We start from the raw sequence: 20044 nt of genomic DNA on the forward strand, positions 1-20044 counted from the left end.
TTGGTTCATTTTGTTCCCATCATCACTTGCAAAACGAGAATGAGGGACGGAGAGGAAGGGGGAGAAAATAGGGAAAGGGGGAGAGTGAGAAAGAGAGGCTGCAGCTTTGAAATGCTAAACAGGCCGCTCATTGTTCTTGGCCAGCTGCCTCACCCCAAAAAACAAAACCAAAGAGAGCTCACGTGGGTGTGCAAACGGATGCATGTATATGTATGTATGTGTGTGCGTGTGTGTTGTTCTTGTCTTCCTGCGTAGGAGGGGTAAGAGTGTTCTCTCCAGGATCATACACACTGACTACAGCTGCTTGAGATAATCAGCCAAGTTATTCAAGCACACATATGACTTGTGTGTGTGTGTGTGTGTGTGTGTGTGTGTGTGTGTGTGTGTGTGTGTGTGTGTGTGTGTGTGTGTGTGTGTGTGTGTGTGTGTGTGTGTGTGTGTGTGTGTGTGGGTAATGGTAGATGACACACTGGAAGAGAAAACCAGTCTAGGTAGATAATAACAAGGTGACATGGCGTCATACGAATTTAGCCCAAAGTACAATCATGACACGGCTAAAATTGCAAATTGGGTTTCTCTTTTTTAAGTCTATATAAGTTTCTGCATTCACTTGTTGAAAGGAAAACTATTATTATAACAAAAGCAATCCCTACACTTCATTTGAGTAGAGCTGAAACAATTAGCGCATTGATTAGTCATTTGACCGTCATTCATTTTCATAGTCAATTAATCATTCAAATTATTCTTCAAACAGTATTTTGGTTAAAACAAAGTGAAGATTTGATGCTATCCATTGTCTTGAATGATAATTTATAATGGTGTAGGCTCGACTTTCATTTTTCAGGTCTTATCAAAGAGGTTTGGGCTCAGGGTCTTCTCTGGATCAACTGGTTTAAGTCTTGCTAACTCCACAGACGTAAATGTCACAAAAATAGTTAACCCGACTATTCCTTTTTATTGGACCTAATTGCTCCACCTAATGGAAACCGCCAATGTCAAGAGCCCTAGGTATAAACTCTTTGACCACAAGCAATTATTGTGATGCCAAAAAGCCTAAATAGAAAGCAACGGTTGAATGTTAGCAGACTGTCCTTTGAAATTTCTAGTTATCATATTATTTCCAATTAAAATACAGTTTAAGCAGATCATTGCTGCTTCGTGTATCGACTGATTATCACAGGGGACATCAATGCAATCAAATTATTCCCTCTTGGGGGCTGAACACCACCTGCTAGCAGAAATAAAAAATATTAAAACACAATTAATTGGATGACTCTAGCTTCAGCCTTTAATTGCTGATAATGATGCATTGGCTTAACCAGATGAGTCTCTTGGAGAAGAACGTTTAAGGGGGTGAGAAAACGACAGTAAAAAAAACTTATGTAAAGCTCAAGTAATGTTAAGTCCACAAGGTCAGACTCGCATTTGGCGCTAATTCAGTAGCTTACATCTGAACATCAATTAAGCCATAGACTCAGAGTCCTCCAGCACATTTGGCTGACTTATTGATTGGCACTACACTTTTTAAACTGCAGTGCATTCTCCTTTTTGAACATAACCGAGAGCATTACACACTGACAGGAACAGAGCCGTGCTTCAACACCCATATCTGGGGCAAGATATGTATTAAGATTTGGGATGGGTGTGCATCTTCCTGTGTGTGTGTGTACATATGTGTGTGTGTGTGTGTGTGTGTGTGTGTGTGTGTGTGTGTGTGTGTGTGTGTGTGTGTGTGTGTGTGTGTGTGTCCTAGTCCTAGAGTGATTTCCAGTGCCAAGGCCCAGAGGAGTGCCTCAGCCTGAAGCCTCACCCCACTAACACACATTATAATCACATCACAGCCCTGGAAGCATCACCAACATTCCTCAACAGCCTAATTTTCTTTTACCCTCACACATACACAATCAGTTATATGCCTGCATGCAAGATGAGAAAGGGTAGGTACAGTAGATGTCTCCCACCAGGACAGTCATTACAAATGTGGATGTGATCACCAGTGAGTCATTTCACCAAGCCAGAACACACTCAACAACTCTTTTGTAAAATAAATGGAATGCTCATTAGAGCTATATTATTTTATGATAAACCCCACATAGAGTCTGATAACACTATCTTATATGGTCCAGACTTGAATACTTGAACCATCAGCAATCTATAACACACATGCAGTTTGATAAAAAAAAAATGCTTTAAGGAGCCAGTTTTTTTTTTTTTTTTTTAAACAGAGGACAGTAGACATTTAACAGGCGGTGGAAAAAGTGAGTGAGTTGGACATGCCTAGAAATAGCAGCAGATATGATATAAAGCAGATATCAATAGAGATACGCGTATGGGCCCCGAATCCGTCTCTGCAGCCGGTCTAAAACCAGCCTTAGTGCACGGTGTCACTATGTGGCTTCATTGCACAGGATACCGGGTGTCACGCTCCCCTCCCTCCCTCCCTCCCTCCAGTCGTCGCGACGTCGGATTTCGACACGGCCCACGGGATCAACCATCCTGCCCTCTCCGCGATCACGTCAACCACGGGCCGGGCGCACCTTCCGCGCAGACAGGTTGCGCAATACACCGGCCCTATCGCTTTAACGCAATTACGCATAGGGTTGGTGCTATGTGGTGACACCGCCGAGAGATCTCATCTGCATCCGAGTGGACAATAATCACACCGGATCTGCAGTGCAGAGAGAGAGAGACAGACAGAGAGGGAGAGAGAGAGAGAGAGGGGGCTTGATTTCTTTTGACCTGGGTTAGTGCCAAGCGTACCTTCTTCTTCTGCTGCTGCTGCTGGCCCGGCCCTTCACGGCGCGCCGCGGCCTGCTAACCCTGGCCAGGGGCTGACCGGCCTCGGGGCCGCGCGTCAGAGGGCAGTGGTGTGTGGCGAGCAGTATGCATGTGTGTGTGCGTGTATGATTTGTGTGTGTGCGTGTGTATGTGTGTCTGCGTGTGTGTGTGTGTGTGTGTGTGTGTGTGTGCACGCCAATCTCAGTGACACAGATATATGACAGGGCTAAGCTAGGCTATCTGGAGCTAACGTCATGCTCGCTTGATACATCCTCAGCCGAGGCAGCGAGGAGGAGGCTTGTCGGGGGTCTGCACCGTACTGCGGGCCCGGAGCATGCAGCAGAGGAGGAGGAGGAGGAGGAGGAGGAGGAGGAGGCTCCTCTAGGATTACAGGCTGTACTTACTGCTGACTTTCATGCTGCCGAAAGCAGAGGGCTGCGGCACTGGCTTGCAGCTCTCCGCGAAGGATGTGGTCCTGGGCCGACCCGACATGATCCGATCCCCTCTGCTTCTCTCTCTCTCTCTCTCTCTCTCGGGAGACTGTGGCTCTCTAAACGGGGCTGATCGATCCGCCGGATCTTCTCATCCAAAAAAACACAGTGAATGAATAACACTATAATTGACAGGAAAGGCAGAAAGAAAAATCCCTTTATCCTTCAGCCTCACGTTGGTTCTTATCAGCTAATAAACTACCCTGTCCCTGCCCACCGGCCAGACAATCAGAGCAGCATGTCCTCCTTATATTCCAGGTTTCCCTTCAGCGGTCCTTTTGAAGACACGTCCCCGACTAAAATAGGCATGAATCTGGCCTCTCCCTGTGGCCCCCCCTCGATTAAAACCAGTCGAGATTTCTTTCTTGATGCGGAATCAGTTTGACAAAGAGGACAAGGGTCGAGAGGAGAGCAGAGAGGAGAGCCGGTCCGGTGCGGGTCTGCGGTGAATGCGGTGTTTTCTGGACGATCAGGGACACATGTAGTTCCTCTTTATATCCCGATGTGGAGGCTCAGTGATCCGACTGCCATGGCGGCTGCCTCGCTATACACCCTAGCCTACAGACCGACGGAAAAACCTGCTAGTTGCCACAGTTTTCCTCAACGGATTCAAAGGCTCTGCGCCGGATCGGAGACCGCCCTCGTTGCCGTCAAATGTCGGTGTCCTCACCGATGCTCCGGGGCAGCGACCTCTTCAGAAAATGATGGTCTTTAGGCACACAGTGCGACGATACCGAATTTCCTTTTTCTTTTTTTTTTTTTTTTTTTTCCTTCCCCATAGGTTCGGGCTCGCTGTCTTTGTCGCCACGCACGTTAGTTGCGCCGTTTCCGTAAAAGGTTACCGGGACCGCTCCGCCGTCGTTGACGGAGGTTCACGCTGTTGACGTAGCCGTCGATGGAGAATAGGAAAACTGTGAACGCGCAAAACGGCGAATCTGGGGTGGCCGATTTAGCCAATCAGATGGGATATCCTTCAGAAATGGGCGTTGACCGTGTTCCTGTGAACCAATGAGAACGCCGCTCTTCAGCACCACATGGCAACATTTCTTGGCACCGCCCTCTCGACTTCAAAGGGGTTCTTTCCCATGCCGCGCCAGGGACAATGGGCGGATCTGCTCCCGGGATTGATAACTTTGTCAACCAATGGAGCTCCAAAACCACACTGTCAGTTCAACTGGACCCAGCTGTCACAGAGCACCGGTGGCCATGCAGCACTGTTGCTATGTTAGTCACAGAAGACTGTCTTCAACCTCTATTCTTCCACATTTTGTTCATACACACACCCCTCTGGCAAATCCATTTAATTAGTGTCATAGTGCTTAGTCATTTTAATAATGTGTGTGTGCATATGTGCATGGCTGACTTGTCACTACAACCCTTTATCCAGGTTATTTTCAACCCTACATCTTTATCTTTAATGGGGTAGGTAACCTATACTTTCTAATTGAGTGACCTTTATAAGGGGTTATCATTTGGAAATAATTGCTATATTAATGGTAAATCCTTTATCATATCACTATATCAATCCCTTTGCACTACCCCCACTCACACGAACATGCCTACCTCAACTCTTTGCAACACAACTTAGAGCAAAATGTTAAAGTGATTTTTTTACACTTTGTAAATAGGCATAACTGTATATTTTCCATCGTAAATAAAGTGCAGTTTCTTTTTTCAGTGCTACTATTACGGCTTTTTATTCTATTTTATTAATAAATCAATGTTTTGTATTTTTAATAATATCTTTGCCTTATTTGTAGCCTACATTTCATCTGTGTGTAGCATGGAGGGGGTTAAAACCGCATCACTCCTTCCTCCATTGCCTTATTGCAAAAGAGCTGAACCTTGAACCTTTACCCACCCAGTAGATCAGCTGTTAATGAGAAAACATTTGAGGTTGCCAGGTTGTGAAAAAATATTTTGATTGGTGTTTCTTTTTTCTATTTGGTGTATTGTGTTAAATGTTGGTAAGTCATTAATACTGAAAATATTGTTGGTAATAATAAAGTTGTTAATAAATCAACTTTGATCCCGATCCATTGAAACCCATTTTGCAAGTGAAGTTGTCGTATAGTTCAATTAGTCAAAGGGATTTCTTACAATATGGTAACTCATTTTGTATTACTGTAATGGCTTTTAACTGAACAAAAGAGCATTAGTTAATAATATAATAACCATTAATAAACGTTCAAGGAGGTAGAGGACAGCTATGGACTATTGTGTTATTTTGAAAAAGAAATGTGATTGACAACTATTTAAATCAATTCGGCAATACATCAGTTATCCCCATCTTGAACAGAATGAGGGTCACTTGGCTGGAAATTCTTTCCTTCTGCACATTGATGCTGGTAGTCTGTCTTTTGTGTGGGTTATTTATACTCTGTTGTGCTCTATATCAAAGGGACTTTCTCCCAGGTTGCCCTTCAATGGTTCATTAGCAGAATAGGGAGCAGTAGCGTCTCAAAAAAAAGGCAGCAGAGCAGAAGTAACGCAAGACGCTGTTTTCCCTTCATGGCAACACCTCCTCAGGCAAACACACATCGTCCCATTAGCAGAAGAAAAAAAGTACATAGAGACTGAGAGGAGATAGTGGGAGAGGGTGAGAGAGAGAGGCCAAGACAGGGAAAAGAGATGTAAAAAAGAAGGGGAGTAATGCTCTGTTTTTCTCTACGTTGAAGGAATATTATTAAACCTTCCAAACTAACAACAAACCTGTGGCTGGGTAGTGTTACAGCATAGAAATACAGATTGGTTTGCTGGACTCTGAGCAAACTGGGTTGAGGGAATGTGAGTGTGGGGGCTTAATAAGGACTTGTTTTTGCCCTATGGCCCCCTCGCTGGTTAATCCGGGCATACAGTTCTCCACTGTATAAAACAGGAGAAGATGCAGAAGGAAGTGGTGTGAAGTTTCTTTTGAAAATAACAGGGCTTGATTATGTCCAGCACACACACATGAGACACACACTCTCCACATAACTGCGACATTTGCACCTTAAATACTCTTAATGAGTCAGGACTATTATACTGGGATAATAAGATAAGTGTGTCAAAGCAATAGCAGTGACACGTTTTCTCCAGTTGCTCTGACGGTGTGGGGGCGTGGTGTCCCGAAAAACCAGCTATGCTGTAGATTGGAAGCATCTGAACACAAATGTAGAGCATTGTATAGGCAATGTAGGAGAAAAAAGCAAAACTTAGACAACAAAATACAGACCATACGATAAAATGACATACACTTTAAGGAATGTGTAGATAATGTAAAACAATATAAAAGGGTACAGAGAAGAATCCTGTATACACCAAAACATCTTATTATAAATATTACAATAAATACAGCATATACACAATAGCTAATACAGTGCACATTTTTGAATTAGATTTTTTGAATGTAAGGGATTTCATCTGACAGCACAAATATACACATAATAAGTAATATTACAAAGTAAACAGCTTTGTGTGCTTGTGAGCTACAAAAGTGTTCATAAATCTAATAAAAGATCCACTCTGTCCCACAATGCAAGATTCAAGAACTACTATTGCTCTTTCATACATAATTCCAAACACATTCCTACTGAAAGCTACAGTCAGGTGATCTCCCATTACAGATGCACATTAGCATAATGCACAATGAACTTTGTGCCTGCTTTATCCTAAATGCTCATTTTGTATGACGCTTCTTAGGAGATGAATTCAAGTGGTGGAAATGGATGAACGTGTAAAGTGCGGTAAACCTGTTCTCATACAAAGGTGGGTTTAATGTCTTCTTTGAATACCACAGGGTGTGGCGAGCGGTACAGGCCGGTGTAGCCTTCGTACTCGCTGTCGGAGGAGTCTGAGTAACTGTCCGATGACAGGAGAGAGCCTCGCTGCAGGCAGGAGTCACAGTAGGGACGGTGGTAGTAACCGTAGTCTGTTGAGCTGCTGGAGTCAGAGTCCCAGTAGCCACAGGAGTCTCTGATGCGTCTGTGGTGCTGCTCATTGTCACCACCCGCCTCCATATCAGGTGGAGCTGTGTTATCTGCGCAGGGCAAGACTGGGCATCGGCGGGACCTTGAAATATGCCTCCGACCTTTCCTAATCGCTTCATTCCCTTCCTCATCTTCCTCCTTCTCCTCCAGCTCGAGGTCAGTGTTGTGAACCTGGAGGAGGGTACCATCCACGGTGACCCCGTCAGGGTGCTTGCCTGGATTTTGGAGTTCACAGTTGTCCCTTATCTTTTTGCCACCAGCAGCCTCTGACCCTGCATAGAAGCAGGGAGGGGACAACCCTTTTCTGCAGGAGTTGAAGGGCGGCCGACGTTTCCTCATCGCATAGGGGGAGATGCTGGGGTAGCGGAACATAAGAGGTGGATGAGGGGAGCGCAGTGTGCGGAGGGAGAGAGGGGAAAGAGCAGACGCTTCGGTAAATCTTAGCTGAGACGGCGTTCTGGATGTCTGACCGGGTGATCGAAGTGCAATTTCCATGACTGCATCCACACTCAGCTCCTTGAGGATCTCCTGCAACTGCTCGCTGCTAACAAAACCAGTTGGTCTGGCTTTTGGTCCCGGCTGGGATGTTAGGCCACTCTGATTGTTTAAAGTTTCCAACTGAGAGGGGTTTAACCCTATACGGGATTGTAAGGAAGTGACAAATTCAACTGTCTCTTCTGCTGTCCTGAGTGAGCCGGGGGACCTGAGAGAGAAGGGTTGTTTGAGATCTTCCCCTGTGCCCCTCCCAGCCAAAGAGGTGTCTCTACCGCTGGCCTTACAATTAGAGACACCTCTCTGGTTTTCACTATCATTAATATCATCAGGGACAAGAGAGGAAGCAGCAATGGGGGCTGAGGATCTTGGAGCAGAGGGAGGCTCATTGGACGGCGTAACAGCAGCAGCAGTGAGGTTAGAATAGAGATATGGTGGCGAGAGTTGGGATTTAGTGTCTCTCTGAGGTAGAGAAGAAGAAGAGGGGCCGTCAGACTGAAGCTCTGTGGTCTGAGTGGAGTTGGAGTTGAGGTTGGTGTTGGAAGACTCCAGGTCCTGGTCCTCGGGTGGCTGGCTGGCTGACATGAGTCGCAGGAGTTTATCCTTAGCGTTGTTCACCTGCTCCTGCAGACTGTCAATCACAGCGTTCTTCTGGAAATTGTAACAAAAAAAAAAAAGCTTGAACCCTCCGACACATATAGCATTAAAGGATCTTGTCAACCAATTTCCACTGTGTGGTTAAAGTATTAAAGTATAATCAGTCCGGCAACATGTTTTTGAGTGATTGTTGCCAGTTTGAGACCACTGCTGACTTCACTCATCATGTCCAATGAATTTTCTAGCTTATGTCTGGGGAAATTAACTGACCAAACTTATTTGATGATTAAACTCTGCTGAGCAGTATTTAAAATAATTAAGGTTTAAAACACAAGAAAGCCTAGAAGTCTTATTTATACTGTGGTCGTCCAACATATAACAACACAAGAAAACCCCAAAAACATTAAGGTTGTGTTTTGTATTTAATAAAAAATTGTAAGTGTCACATTATAAGATAATTCAAGACCTAGGTCCATAAGACCAGCTCATAAATCATTTGATATTCATAGTAATTGGTAGATGTTGTAATAAAACAACAAATATAAACCACAGTACCTCATTCAGAATTTTTTTCATGGAGTTGTTCTCCCCCAGCAGGTAGTACATCTCATCCTGGCTGTACACAGAGGGCTGGCTCTTACTGGGGCTGCTGAAATACTTGGCCATCTGACTTGGGTTGTTCTGGTCCTCTTCAAACTGCCGCCACTGGGTCAGCTGCATGTTGATGAAACAGTGTGTCACGCTTACTTTCAGCTATAGAAACATCAAACACATCAGTAGTGAATCTCACCATTTGATGCAAGTCTTTTTCATCAGGTGTGTTTGAGCGTATTACTCACTTTTCAAATATTTCCTTCCTTTCCACTGACTATGCATTCCTTAAATGTGACATAACCCACTTGCCAGACACTAAGAGAGTCATAAAACTGTTAGCAATTTCCTACGAAGTTTTGACTCATTCACACCTCCTGTGTGAGTCACACTTTACTGACAGGCATGGAAAATTGATACGCATATTGCGAATAGAGGTGTGGGAACCGCACTTTCTCTCTTTGTCTTGTTTTGACAAGACAAAGAGAGAAAGTCATACATCTGTCATTCATGTGTCTATCTGGAGTTTCTGCCTGTCGAATTGACAGCTGGTTTCCAGACATAGTATCCTATGATTAGATGACTGCTTGAAAATTAAATCTTCCTTCCGAGCGGTTTCTGCTTTAGAGATAATCAAGAAGTGTCAGTGTGATCACAAGAAACAAGGAGCTGTCAGAGGATTAAGGAGAAATCCTGCACTTTCTTCATAGCTTGCCACAAGAAATGTTTTTGTTTTTTCTTTCATTCTTGTGTGTATCTTGAGCTGATTTTTCTTACCTGAGGCACAAACAGCATGCAGTTGGTGGCCATGGTGCAGATGAAAATGGCTCCAGCCACAGTGCTATAGACCAGGTTGGGCCAGGCCTGCAGGAAGATGGACACTGGGACGGCCACAGCCGAAAAGAGGGTGACCAAAATGACGGCTGTCATGATGGTGGGAGACTGGTTGACAGGAGGGTGGCTGACGTTGCTGGTCAACCCGGCTAGATAAGTCCCATAGAGGAGAAGACAACCCTAAGGAGAAAAGTGGGGAAAAAGTAAAGACAAAGGCCACAGAAAATGTAAATCAATAAATCATATCACCATAACATCGTAGGGATCTCAATTTTATTGAAATGCAATGTATAATTGCAGAATAGAGATTACATACCTTCTGAACAGCAATAATGACAACCCACAGATCAGAGTATACAGAGGAGCAGGTGTCCAGCTGAGACAAAGAGTAGGAAATGTCTCTCTCTCCCACCTAGATCAGGAAAAAATGTATAGTATCAGTGAGTTGCAACCACCAACACGTTTATAATTAATCACATTAATGTACAAGAATTAGGGAGTGTGTGATTTTGCAGTCACAAAGTAAAAATGTCTTGTAATTTCATAATAAATCAAACAATTGTTATTTGACATCAATAAACAAAAAATGTGTTGGCAATTCATTTCTGTGTCGTAATCTTCGACCTGTTCTGTAATCAAACAAAACATCCTTAACTTTTTCTACAACTTTCTTTTCAGCCCCACAGAAAATCACCATTGAATTCTACCTTGACAACAGCTCCGACAGATCGTGAACACCTGATCGGGTCTGTGAGGTTCCAGGCAGTGAGAACCAGAATGTCCACCAAGATCAACAGAGCCACCATGCCCATCAGCTGGATGTCTCGGATGATCTGAGGCAGAGAGTAAAGTCACCAATCACTTCAATGTCATACAACAAATGTAAACTAACATTTTCTAACATTCTGGTAGACCCAAGTAAGGTAACACTGTCAAGAAGAACTTTTTGGGAAGTGATACATAAAAGAAAGTTATAGAAAAAATACAATAGAGTATGTACCAGGAATTAGAAATCCTCTAAATCTGTAAATCCTCCAAAAATCATTTTAATGTGGATCCAGTTTTGCATAAAAATAAAATATATTGGAACTTCCAAGGGAAAAGAAAGGACTGGAGCCAACTGATCGTTTTATGAGATATCTCCTGACATTATTTCTAGATATCCTGCTAACTATTCAAGACACACACACAAACAAGCAAGACCACAAATATAAGTATATAATAAGTAGAACATTTCATTTAGAAATTATTCATCAGCAGCAGGAAATAAGAAAAGATGTAATTGGTGGATCCCTTGGCCTGAAATGTCTGTCATGCATCATCTTCTGCTGCTTTTATTCAAACCTTACCCTTCTTAGAACAAGACTGTCCATAATAAAAACTAGCCTCTGAAAAAAATCTTTTAGGATGTAATTAATGCATCCTAGAGCAACTGGACAACAAACTAAAGACATTACAAGGTAATGAATGCTGGAAACAAATATGGCCACCGGGAGGCTGGGGGAGCATGCCTACCACTCTCTTGTCAGGCACTCGCTGGGTGAACACTCTGTACAGTCTCCACGTCTTCCCCAAAATTGGGCCAAACACCAGGGTACTGCCGACACAAAGAGTCCACATCCGAGCCTGGAGGAAAGAGCACTGCATGAATATCCAACAATGATCTATCCAACAAGATAATGAAGGATTGAGGGAGACTGCAGGCCTTACTTGTTGCACAGCTGCGGATGGTTCACCTTGTGATCGCTCCCCAACGGCAAACAGAAAGCCGCTGCTGTAGGTGAGGACACTTCCAAAGAGAGTCAGGACATTCAGGTTGGGACTGGACATCTTCACTATCCTGATAATACAAATATGTGCAAACGCACACACAATTTATCAGTTAATTCAGTAAATATCTCTTTAATGTTTATAGAAGTGTTTCACTTTGTAGACTACCTGTTGTTTTTGAAGCGCAGGGTGAAGAGCAGGAAGCAGAAAGCCAGCAGGATGCCACAGGAGAGCAGCGTCCACACCACAGCGCTCAACACTGGGGAGAGAGACCGCCTCGGGAGCTCCACGGCCATCTGCACACACACACATGCAAATGCAAACACCTCAAAATCCAGTCCAGAGTTTTTACAGGTGTAGCCCATATACATGTGCATTATTTGATTACTGTTTTTATATGTTCTGAACCCTCCATTTTGTAAATTATATGACGTAAAAGCAACAAAAAGAAGTACTCAGGATTCAAATGAATTAACAAACTTTATTATGGCAAACAGAGCAGCAATTAACATGCTGAACCTTTGCTAACTTTCATTAGAAAATGAGAGATGATAGAAAAAAACAAACAGTTGAAGGCATTCAAGAAGCATGAAGAGATGAAATGTCAGATTTCAGACGTTGACAGGCGAGATGATCAGAGGAGCAGAGTTGACTCCGCCATGATTACGTCGAGGGTTAAAGTAAGGGAAAAGTCTTTCATTGAATGAGTATCCATTGAATGAGTAGATATGAGAAGCACATTCCGCGTTGTAAAAAGAAACCTGCCCCCACTCCAGATCCACATACACCCCGACTCTCTGGGGCCTCCCAACCAGCGGCACACGGATAGGAGTACTGCTGAGGGCCCAGTAGCTCTTGTCCTTCCTCATCCCCAGGGCCCAGTAGCCTGTCTCAGGGTTAAGTACATTCCCTCCTTTTCTGTTGACGGACTGAAGCCCAACTCCAACATCCCACTCTGTCTTGCCTTTCACCTGCACTTCATAGTACAACCTGCCTGAGGAGAAGCCCTCCTTTCCCAAAACGCTGACACCAGGGTAAAATCTCTCTGGGTTGTCCGGGAGGCTCAGCGTTACGTCACCGTGAAAGACCTGTTTCTTGTTTTCGGACAGCACCAGTTTGGGATGAGCTGTATCAGGGTCCAGAGTCACACCCACAGCACATTGCTTCGCCCTCTGAAATTCTATTTCACATAGCCTCTTGACCTCAGACTTTACTGTCTCCTCTAGCTGACAGGCTACTCTCCTTACCGCTCTCCTGATCGTGCCCACATACAAAGCGCTCTCCACGCTTGTAGCAGACCAGTCTTTGGTGGCTGGCAGTGTGGAGGAAGCTGGAAAGCTGTGGATAAGAAAGAAGTCGTCTTTGGTGTGTGAGAGCTGCTCCAGCTCAGCGTTTCGCCGCCTCAGATCATCGATCTCCTGCTCCAGCTCCTTGATGAGTCCTCTGGCCCTGCCTTCCATTTGCCTCTGCTTTGCCCCAATCACCTCCACCACCTCAGCTTGACCTATCTGGACAAGGCGGAGCAGTTTGTTGAAGACTTGTATACTCTCTTCAATCTCTATTTCTGTGTTTCCTCTGCTAAGCTGAACATTTTGATTGATGTCGCTGATTCTCTCAAGTCGGCCATGAATCATTTCTTCCACTTTTGCATTTATCCTTCCGATTTGAGCTCTCCTATCACTGCTCTCATCCTCTATCGGTACAGTGTGATGAGCACTGTGGTCTCTCTTAATACACATCTGGCACACATAAGTCTGGTCAGTGTTACAGAACAGGTCCAGCAGTTTTGCATGCTTCTTACACACTCTGTCTTGCACGTTCATTATGGGGTTGATCAGGTGGTGTTTCTTGAAGGTGCCTAGAACATGATGGGGCTCCAGGTGAGTCTCACAGAAGGAGGCCAAACAGTCCAGGCATGATTTAAGAGCCTTGATGCCTTTTCCAACGCACACATCACATGAAACTTCTCCTTTATGGCTTGAATACTGGTCCAGGTTACTGGCTTCATCTTCGTTTTTCTTTTCCAATGAGTTCCTGAACTGGGAAGCGACCTCAGATATGAAGGTGTTAACTTTGAGCTCAGGCCTCCTGTGGAACTTCTGCTTGCACATGGGGCACTGCGACAGATTAGCGCTCTGCCAGTATCCTTGTATGCAGTCCTTGCAGAAGTTGTGCCCACAAGGAGTGGAGACTGGTTGGTTGAACAAATCCAGACAAATGGGGCAGAGAAGCTGCTCCTCAGTCAGCACACTGCCAGCAGCAGCCATATCTGGAAACACATACAGAAAAAAAAGCAGGTGATTTTTTGAAGAAATTGTTGGCTCTGGCCCTTGTATTTGTTATTATTTTTCCATTATACTATTAGGTTTAGAAACAGCTGTGCCTGGTGAGCTGTCTATGTCCAGGAATAGTAACAAATGCATGGTGTTATATTTCGTCACAGGATATTTGCTTACAGCTGAACAATTTATGTGAGCTGTGTTCTACAGAAACTAATAAAAAGATATTGTTAGGACATTAAAATTAAATAAAACAGTACATTAAAATACTCTCCTGTCACATAATTACCATAAAGCAAACACAATGCAGCATAGTGTTCCTTTCCCCTTTGAGGCGGTTGAGACTGACAAATGCATAAATTAACATCATAAAGCATGAAAGAAATCAAAGAGATAACTTACCTCGCTTTTATGCGGCGTAGCACGGAGAGGAAGGAGTTTACCCGAGAGTGTTTGTGTTCCCTGACACAGTGGCTCTTCTGCTTTAGTTTCAATTTAGAACGTCACATTAGACTCTCTTGTGCCCGCCTCATGTTGCCCTTCTCTTAAAGGCACCGACAGCTATGATGATACTAAACATAGCTTCACTAGTCCAATGGCGTTGCATTTCTAGATCTCTACTATTGAACTGACTGCTCATGCGGTAAATAACACATTTCTAGTAGGTTTTTATTCGATGCATTTCGTTTCTGTGGGTTGTTTTTGTGATGTAGGATGGAAATTCCCCACATTTTAAGCCCAAGGTCCAAGTTCATCAACAGCAGTGGATGTTTTGACAAAAACTGCAACTCATAACTAAACATAAGTTAAAAATGTATGTTGCATTTATGTAATCCATTATTGTGTGAATAATGTGATTGATTTCTTACAATCACTGTTACAATTATAGACAACATATGTATGTACAGTGGATATAAAAAGTCTACACACCCCTGTTAAAATGCCATGTTTTTCTGATGTAAATAAATGAGACCAAGTTAAATCATGTCAGAACTTTTTCCACCATTAATGTGACCTATAACATGAACAATTCAATTGAAAAACAAACTGAAATCTTTTAGGGGGAAAAATAAAAAATAAAAAAGTAAAATAATGTGGTTGCATAAGTGTGCACACCCTCTTATAACTGGGGATGTGTTCAGAATTAACCAATCACATTCAAACTCATGTTAAATAGTAGTCAGTACACACCTGCCATAATTTAAAGTGACTCTGATTAATCCCAAATAAAGTTCAGCTGTTCCAGTAGGATTTTCCTGACATTTTCTTAGTTGCATCTTACAGCAAAAGCCATGGTCCGCAGAGAGCTTCCAAAGCATCAGAGGTACCTCATTGTTGAAAGGTATCAGTCAGGAGAAGGGTACAAAATAATTTCCAAGGCATTAGATATACCATGGAACACAGTGAAGACAGTCATCATCAAGTGGAGAAAATATGGCACGACAGTGACATTACCAAGAACTGGACGTCCCTCCAAAATTGATGAAAAGACGAGAAGAAAACTGGTCAGGGAGGCTTCCAAGAGGCCTACAGCAACATTAAAGGAGCTGCAGGAATTTCTGGCAAGTACTGGCTGTGTACTACATGTGACAACAATCTCCCGTATTCTTCATATGTTTGGGCTATGGGGTAGGGTGGCAAGACGGAAGCCTTTTCTTACCAAGAAAAACATCCAAGCCCGGCTAAATTTTGCCAAAACTTACATGAAGTCTCCCAAAAGCATATGGGAAAATGTGCTATGGTCTGATGAAACCAAGGTTGAACTTTTTGGCCATAATTCCAAAAGGTATGTTTGGCGCAAAAACAACACTGCACATCACCCAAAGAACACCATACCCACAGTGAAGCATGGTGGTGGCAGCATCATGCTTCGGGGCTGCTTTTCTTCAGCTGGAACCAGGGCCTTAGTCAGGGTGGAGGGAATTATGAACAGTTCCAAATACCAGTCAATTTTGGCACAAAACCTTCAGGCTTCCGTTAGAAAGCTGAAGATGAAGAGGAATTTCACCTTTCAGCACAACAATGACCCAAAGCATACACCCTAATCAACAAAAGCATGGCTTCACCAGAAGAAGATTAAAGTTTTGGAATGGCCCAGCCAGAGCCCAGACCTGAATCCAACTGAACATCTGTGGGGTGATCTGCAGAGGGCTGTGAACAGGAGATGCCCTCGCAATCTGACAGATTTGGAGCTCTTTTGCAAAGAAGAGTGGGCAAATATATAAATATCAAGATGTGCCATGCTAATAGACTCCTACCCAAAAAAACTGAGTGCTGTAATAAAATCAAAAGGTGCTTCAACAAAGTATTAGTTGAAGGGTGTTCATATTTATGCAACCAGGTTATTGTAAGTTTTTTATTTTTTTTATTTTTCCCCCTAAAAGATTTCAGTTTGTTTTTCAATTGAATTGTTCATGTTATAGGTCACATTAAAGGTGGAAAAAGTTCAGACATGGACTTTGTCTCGTTTTTTTACATCACAAAAAACCTGGCATTTTAACAGGGGTGTGTAGGCTTTTTATATCCACTGTATATGTGTACATGTTTTTAAACTTTAACCTTTTGGAGGGCCAAAAATATTCTGTTGGATTTAAGAAAGCTATGTCTGCTATGTGGGGTGTGTGTGTGTGTGTGTGTGTGTGTGTGTGTGTGTGTGTGTGTGTGTGTGTGTGTGTGTGTGTGTGTGTGTGTGTGTGTGTGTGTGTGTGTGTGTGTGTGTGTGTGTGTGTGTGATTACCGTGCTGAGACTGCATAGTCTCTGCAGAATGTCAAGGCCCTCCTGCCTGTTGACTCCCAACTGGATGAAGCAGAGTGGGGAATCACACTGGGAGCTGCAGTTCAGCTCAGGCTTCATGACTGACCCCAGTCCGTCCACTTTCACAAACACATCCTGAGGAACAAGCAGATGATACGACGGACATGATGACAGGGGGAAAATGAATACATTCTTTATACCTGGATTGGTAAAAACATTTTCACTGCACCTTTATATATTTTAAAAATGAGAGTGCTCACTGAGCTGCAAAACAGCAGGCACTGGATCCCAGAGACACACATTATATGTGGAGTCCTGCTTTTATTTTATGGTCTCACTAAATAGTTGCAAGACTTGTAGCCACCACAGTGTGGTGCTATAACAGAAACCTCTGAGAGGAGGATTTATTCAAGCATGGAGGTGATTTTGCACTTCATTGATATTACACCAAGGAAAAAGCTTGAGATTATAAACACAAATAAACCAAAAAGACATTAAGTTTAGGATGAAATTAGGGTTAAAATGGAAACGCTTAAATAAAGTGTAAATTATTTACGACCCCAGAACAAACCGAGGAGCCAGGACTCGGCCTGTGTGACAGGAAGCCTGTGAGATTCTGCTTATCGTCGATTTCCATTAGCACTACGTCATTTACTGAGGTGAACCAGTCAACACAGGAACGCTCTCTGCTGTGATAAACATTTGTGCACAACGCAAAGGGTGAGCGAAAGAACCAAAAGCCCACAATTGCAGTTTCACTGAAGACCACATGATCTGCAGTTTACCAGGTTGTTTAAGGCATCTGAGACCAAAGGCATACACTTTGGAGAGTATCACTAAACAACTGTTTGTCACTCTTGCCACAGGCATTTTTATGAGGCTACCCGTGCTGCACTGACATGTTGCTGATTTAATTATGCAGCATGGTATCACCCGATACTTTGAGCTATAACACAGACTAAGAGTCTGATGTATACGCTGCAGTGACTCAGCTGCATGTTGTCCAGACCATGTATCGATACAAGTGTGTGTCTGTTATTAGGCATCACACATCTAGTCATTGTCTGGAGAATGACTAAGATAACCAAATCACTCTGGGATAGTTGGATTATGAGGTTCAATCAAAACAGAGCCGTGTGGGAAATCATTGACTTGTATTTCAGTATTGGACGGAAGCTATATGTTAATCCACCCGACATGACATGGAGATGTTCTATTTGAAAGATTCCCTCGGTGTATGTTTTTGAGTGAAGCCCACATTTAACAGAAATGAATGGTGTCAACAGAACAATGAAGCCCACTGGCCAGCATATCTGGGAAACGTCTGGAGTTCCTGTTCATGTCCTGTCGTCACCTTTCCAAGTTTAGATCACAGTTCTGCTGCTTTCCGCAGGGAAAGACAGCCGAGAGAGGCATTTCCGCTGTTTTTTCAAAATCCTGCCTCTGTAGCTTTCAGTTTGGGAGAAAACCGCCACCCTGCAGAGATCAACAAAGGTCAACGGAGCCCTTCCCCACACTGAGTTAGGTTTTACGGACATGTTTTTACAGTTCAGAATAGTCTTTAGGAGTGTCTTTTGAAGTCCTGAAGGCTAAACCACAAGTTTCTCAGGTATCTGTGTATTCCCTGCTTAAATGTAGGGAGGGCCTAAAGTGTGCAACTTTGCTTTCACTTGTTATCTTGCCCTTGGTCTCTCTTTAAGAATTTTGTTTTGTTTTAACTTATTTAACTATCTGCACTATTTCACTCATTTGTGACAAACCTCTGCGCTCAGACAGAATTAAGTTTTACATGGCTTTTGCAAAACTTTTAATATACTGAATGGAGTAAAGCCCATTCGTCGTCCTGTCAGTCTCACTGTTTCTCTTTTAAGATTGTAACCACGGGCGCTGCCAGAGGTAAAGCCGGGTTAAGGGGCCAATATTGAAACATTCCTCCTCAGTTCGTAATCCGTTTATAAATGTATTCTTTAAGCTGAGTTAGAATGCAATTACTGCCACTGAAAACCCGCCTCAGGCCCGGCACACACACCATTTCTGGGCACATGTTGCATTTTACAGCATGGCTTTGTATCAGTCACCACAAATAGTCAAAATCCATCAGAAGTGATCTTTGATCTGAACTGGTGAGTCTGCACAGGTGAGGTATGAGACCACGTGACCATTTCAAGTGAAACACCAGAGGAAATGCGTCACAGTAGGGATGTAACTTTTGGTGTAAATTAAATATTAGTAAGCATATTAGTTCACGGACGCATTATATGTGAAACTATAGACTATGGCTTGTTGTAGTAATAATAATACGATTATAAGAATACAATTAAGCATAGCAATCATAATAATAATAATAATAATAATAATAATAGCAGTAGCTATGTTATGAATCATTAATTTATATTACAGTCGTATAATTATACTAATGATAACGTTATGGAGCATTAAATTGTACTAATGCATTATCTAGGCCTAATGTGTGATCACCATCAACAGCGGATCAATTATTAACTATTTATTCAAGCGATCATATTTAGTGAAGCAAATGCGTAAAGACATGTGTTCACCCATTGCTGCATCGATGCAGCTGCACGGTAAACTATCAAACTTGTCAATCAAATCGCTTGAGAGGAAATTAAGACGTAGACGAGTGAAGGAGGAAAGAAAAGAAAAGAAACCAAAAAGGAAAAAAAAAAATCAAAAAAGAAGCAAACCTCGGTCTCCAGAGCGCGCGGAGGATCCCATCGTCTCGTCCCGCTTCAGGCTCCATCGCGCAAGGCTGAGAAACTTATTATTAATCAGAAATAAATGACAGAATAATATGTTATCTAACATTGCTACAAAGGTTCCATTACTGCAGACTTCTAAAGACCCAATATGTCCGTCAAACTGTCAGTCCTACAGCCGAGAAGATCCTGTCACTCAGGAAAAGTTCACCAGACTGCCGGAGTTTTCATTTGAGCTTTGAGGGAGGGAGGAGTGTGCGTGTGTGTACGTGTGTGTGTGTGTGTGTGTGTGTGTGTGTGTGTGTGTGTGTGTGTGTGTGTGTGTGTGTGTGTGTGTCAGGGACAGGAGGTGTGTATGCATGTGTAATCTCTCTCTCTCTCTCTCTCTCTCTCTCTCTCTCTCTCTGTCTCTCTCTTTTCTCTCTCTCTCAAGGGGTTTCCAGCTCAAACTGCCCAGTAAATGGGTTTCAGATTGTGACCCATGTGGTGATGGAGGGCTGTGACAGTGTGGGTGCAGCAGGAGCCTCGGGGGACTGGGTGGCATATGGGACAGGGCGGTACACTCAGTGTTCACAGAGAGAAACAAATATATATAGTGAATAACAGCACTTTATTTTTAATGGAAAGACAAACACACACACACACACACACACACACACACACACACACACACACACACACACACACACACACACACACACACACACACACACACACACACACACCATCTCTATTATGTTTTCCGAAAGCAGCCCTCCATTAAGGATGACAG

General features: G+C 43.3%; 3 protein-coding genes across 6 annotated transcripts in view; all 3 read right to left on the reverse strand.

Annotated features, from left to right (window-relative positions):
• gsk3ba (glycogen synthase kinase 3 beta, genome duplicate a) overlaps nt 1–4863 on the reverse strand; it is a 115712-nt gene extending 110849 nt beyond the window's left edge. For all 3 annotated transcript variants that reach the window (XR_008531800.1, XM_054615038.1, XM_054615037.1), the window contains exon 1: nt 3183–4863. Coding sequence is in view for 2 of the 3 variants with exons in the window: in XM_054615038.1 (XP_054471013.1) it covers nt 3183–3270 (88 nt within the window). In the remaining variant the exon portion in view is untranslated. The remainder of the gene's footprint in view (nt 1–3182) is intronic.
• A 1643-nt stretch (nt 4864–6506) lies between these two features.
• On the reverse strand, nt 6507–19472 carry gpr156 (G protein-coupled receptor 156). Of its 2 annotated transcripts, none has more exons than XM_054615275.1 (10): nt 19261–19472; nt 16538–16690; nt 11690–11817; nt 11462–11591; nt 11267–11377; nt 10459–10584; nt 10068–10163; nt 9695–9931; nt 8882–9040; nt 6507–8380 (listed from the first exon to the last, which is right to left on the reverse strand). In XM_054615275.1, the coding sequence occupies exons 2-10, from the start codon at nt 16652–16654 to the stop codon at nt 7007–7009; spliced, it is 2478 nt and encodes an 825-aa protein (XP_054471250.1). In that variant the 5' UTR covers nt 16655–16690; nt 19261–19472; the 3' UTR covers nt 6507–7006. The 2 variants fall into 2 exon arrangements, with proteins under 2 accessions (XP_054471250.1, XP_054471251.1); XM_054615276.1 differs by lacking the exon at nt 19261–19472 and adding an exon at nt 17910–17970.
• LOC129104554 (E3 ubiquitin-protein ligase TRIM39-like) lies at nt 12131–13965 on the reverse strand. Its single transcript, XM_054615277.1, has one exon. It carries the CDS (start codon nt 13786–13788, stop codon nt 12133–12135), a length of 1656 nt encoding a protein of 551 aa, XP_054471252.1. The 5' UTR covers nt 13789–13965; the 3' UTR covers nt 12131–12132.
• Nucleotides 19473–20044: the final 572 nt, after the last annotated feature.

This window comes from Anoplopoma fimbria, chromosome 16, assembly GCF_027596085.1.
Source record: "Anoplopoma fimbria isolate UVic2021 breed Golden Eagle Sablefish chromosome 16, Afim_UVic_2022, whole genome shotgun sequence".
Classification (NCBI taxonomy): Eukaryota; Metazoa; Chordata; class Actinopteri; order Perciformes; family Anoplopomatidae; genus Anoplopoma; species Anoplopoma fimbria.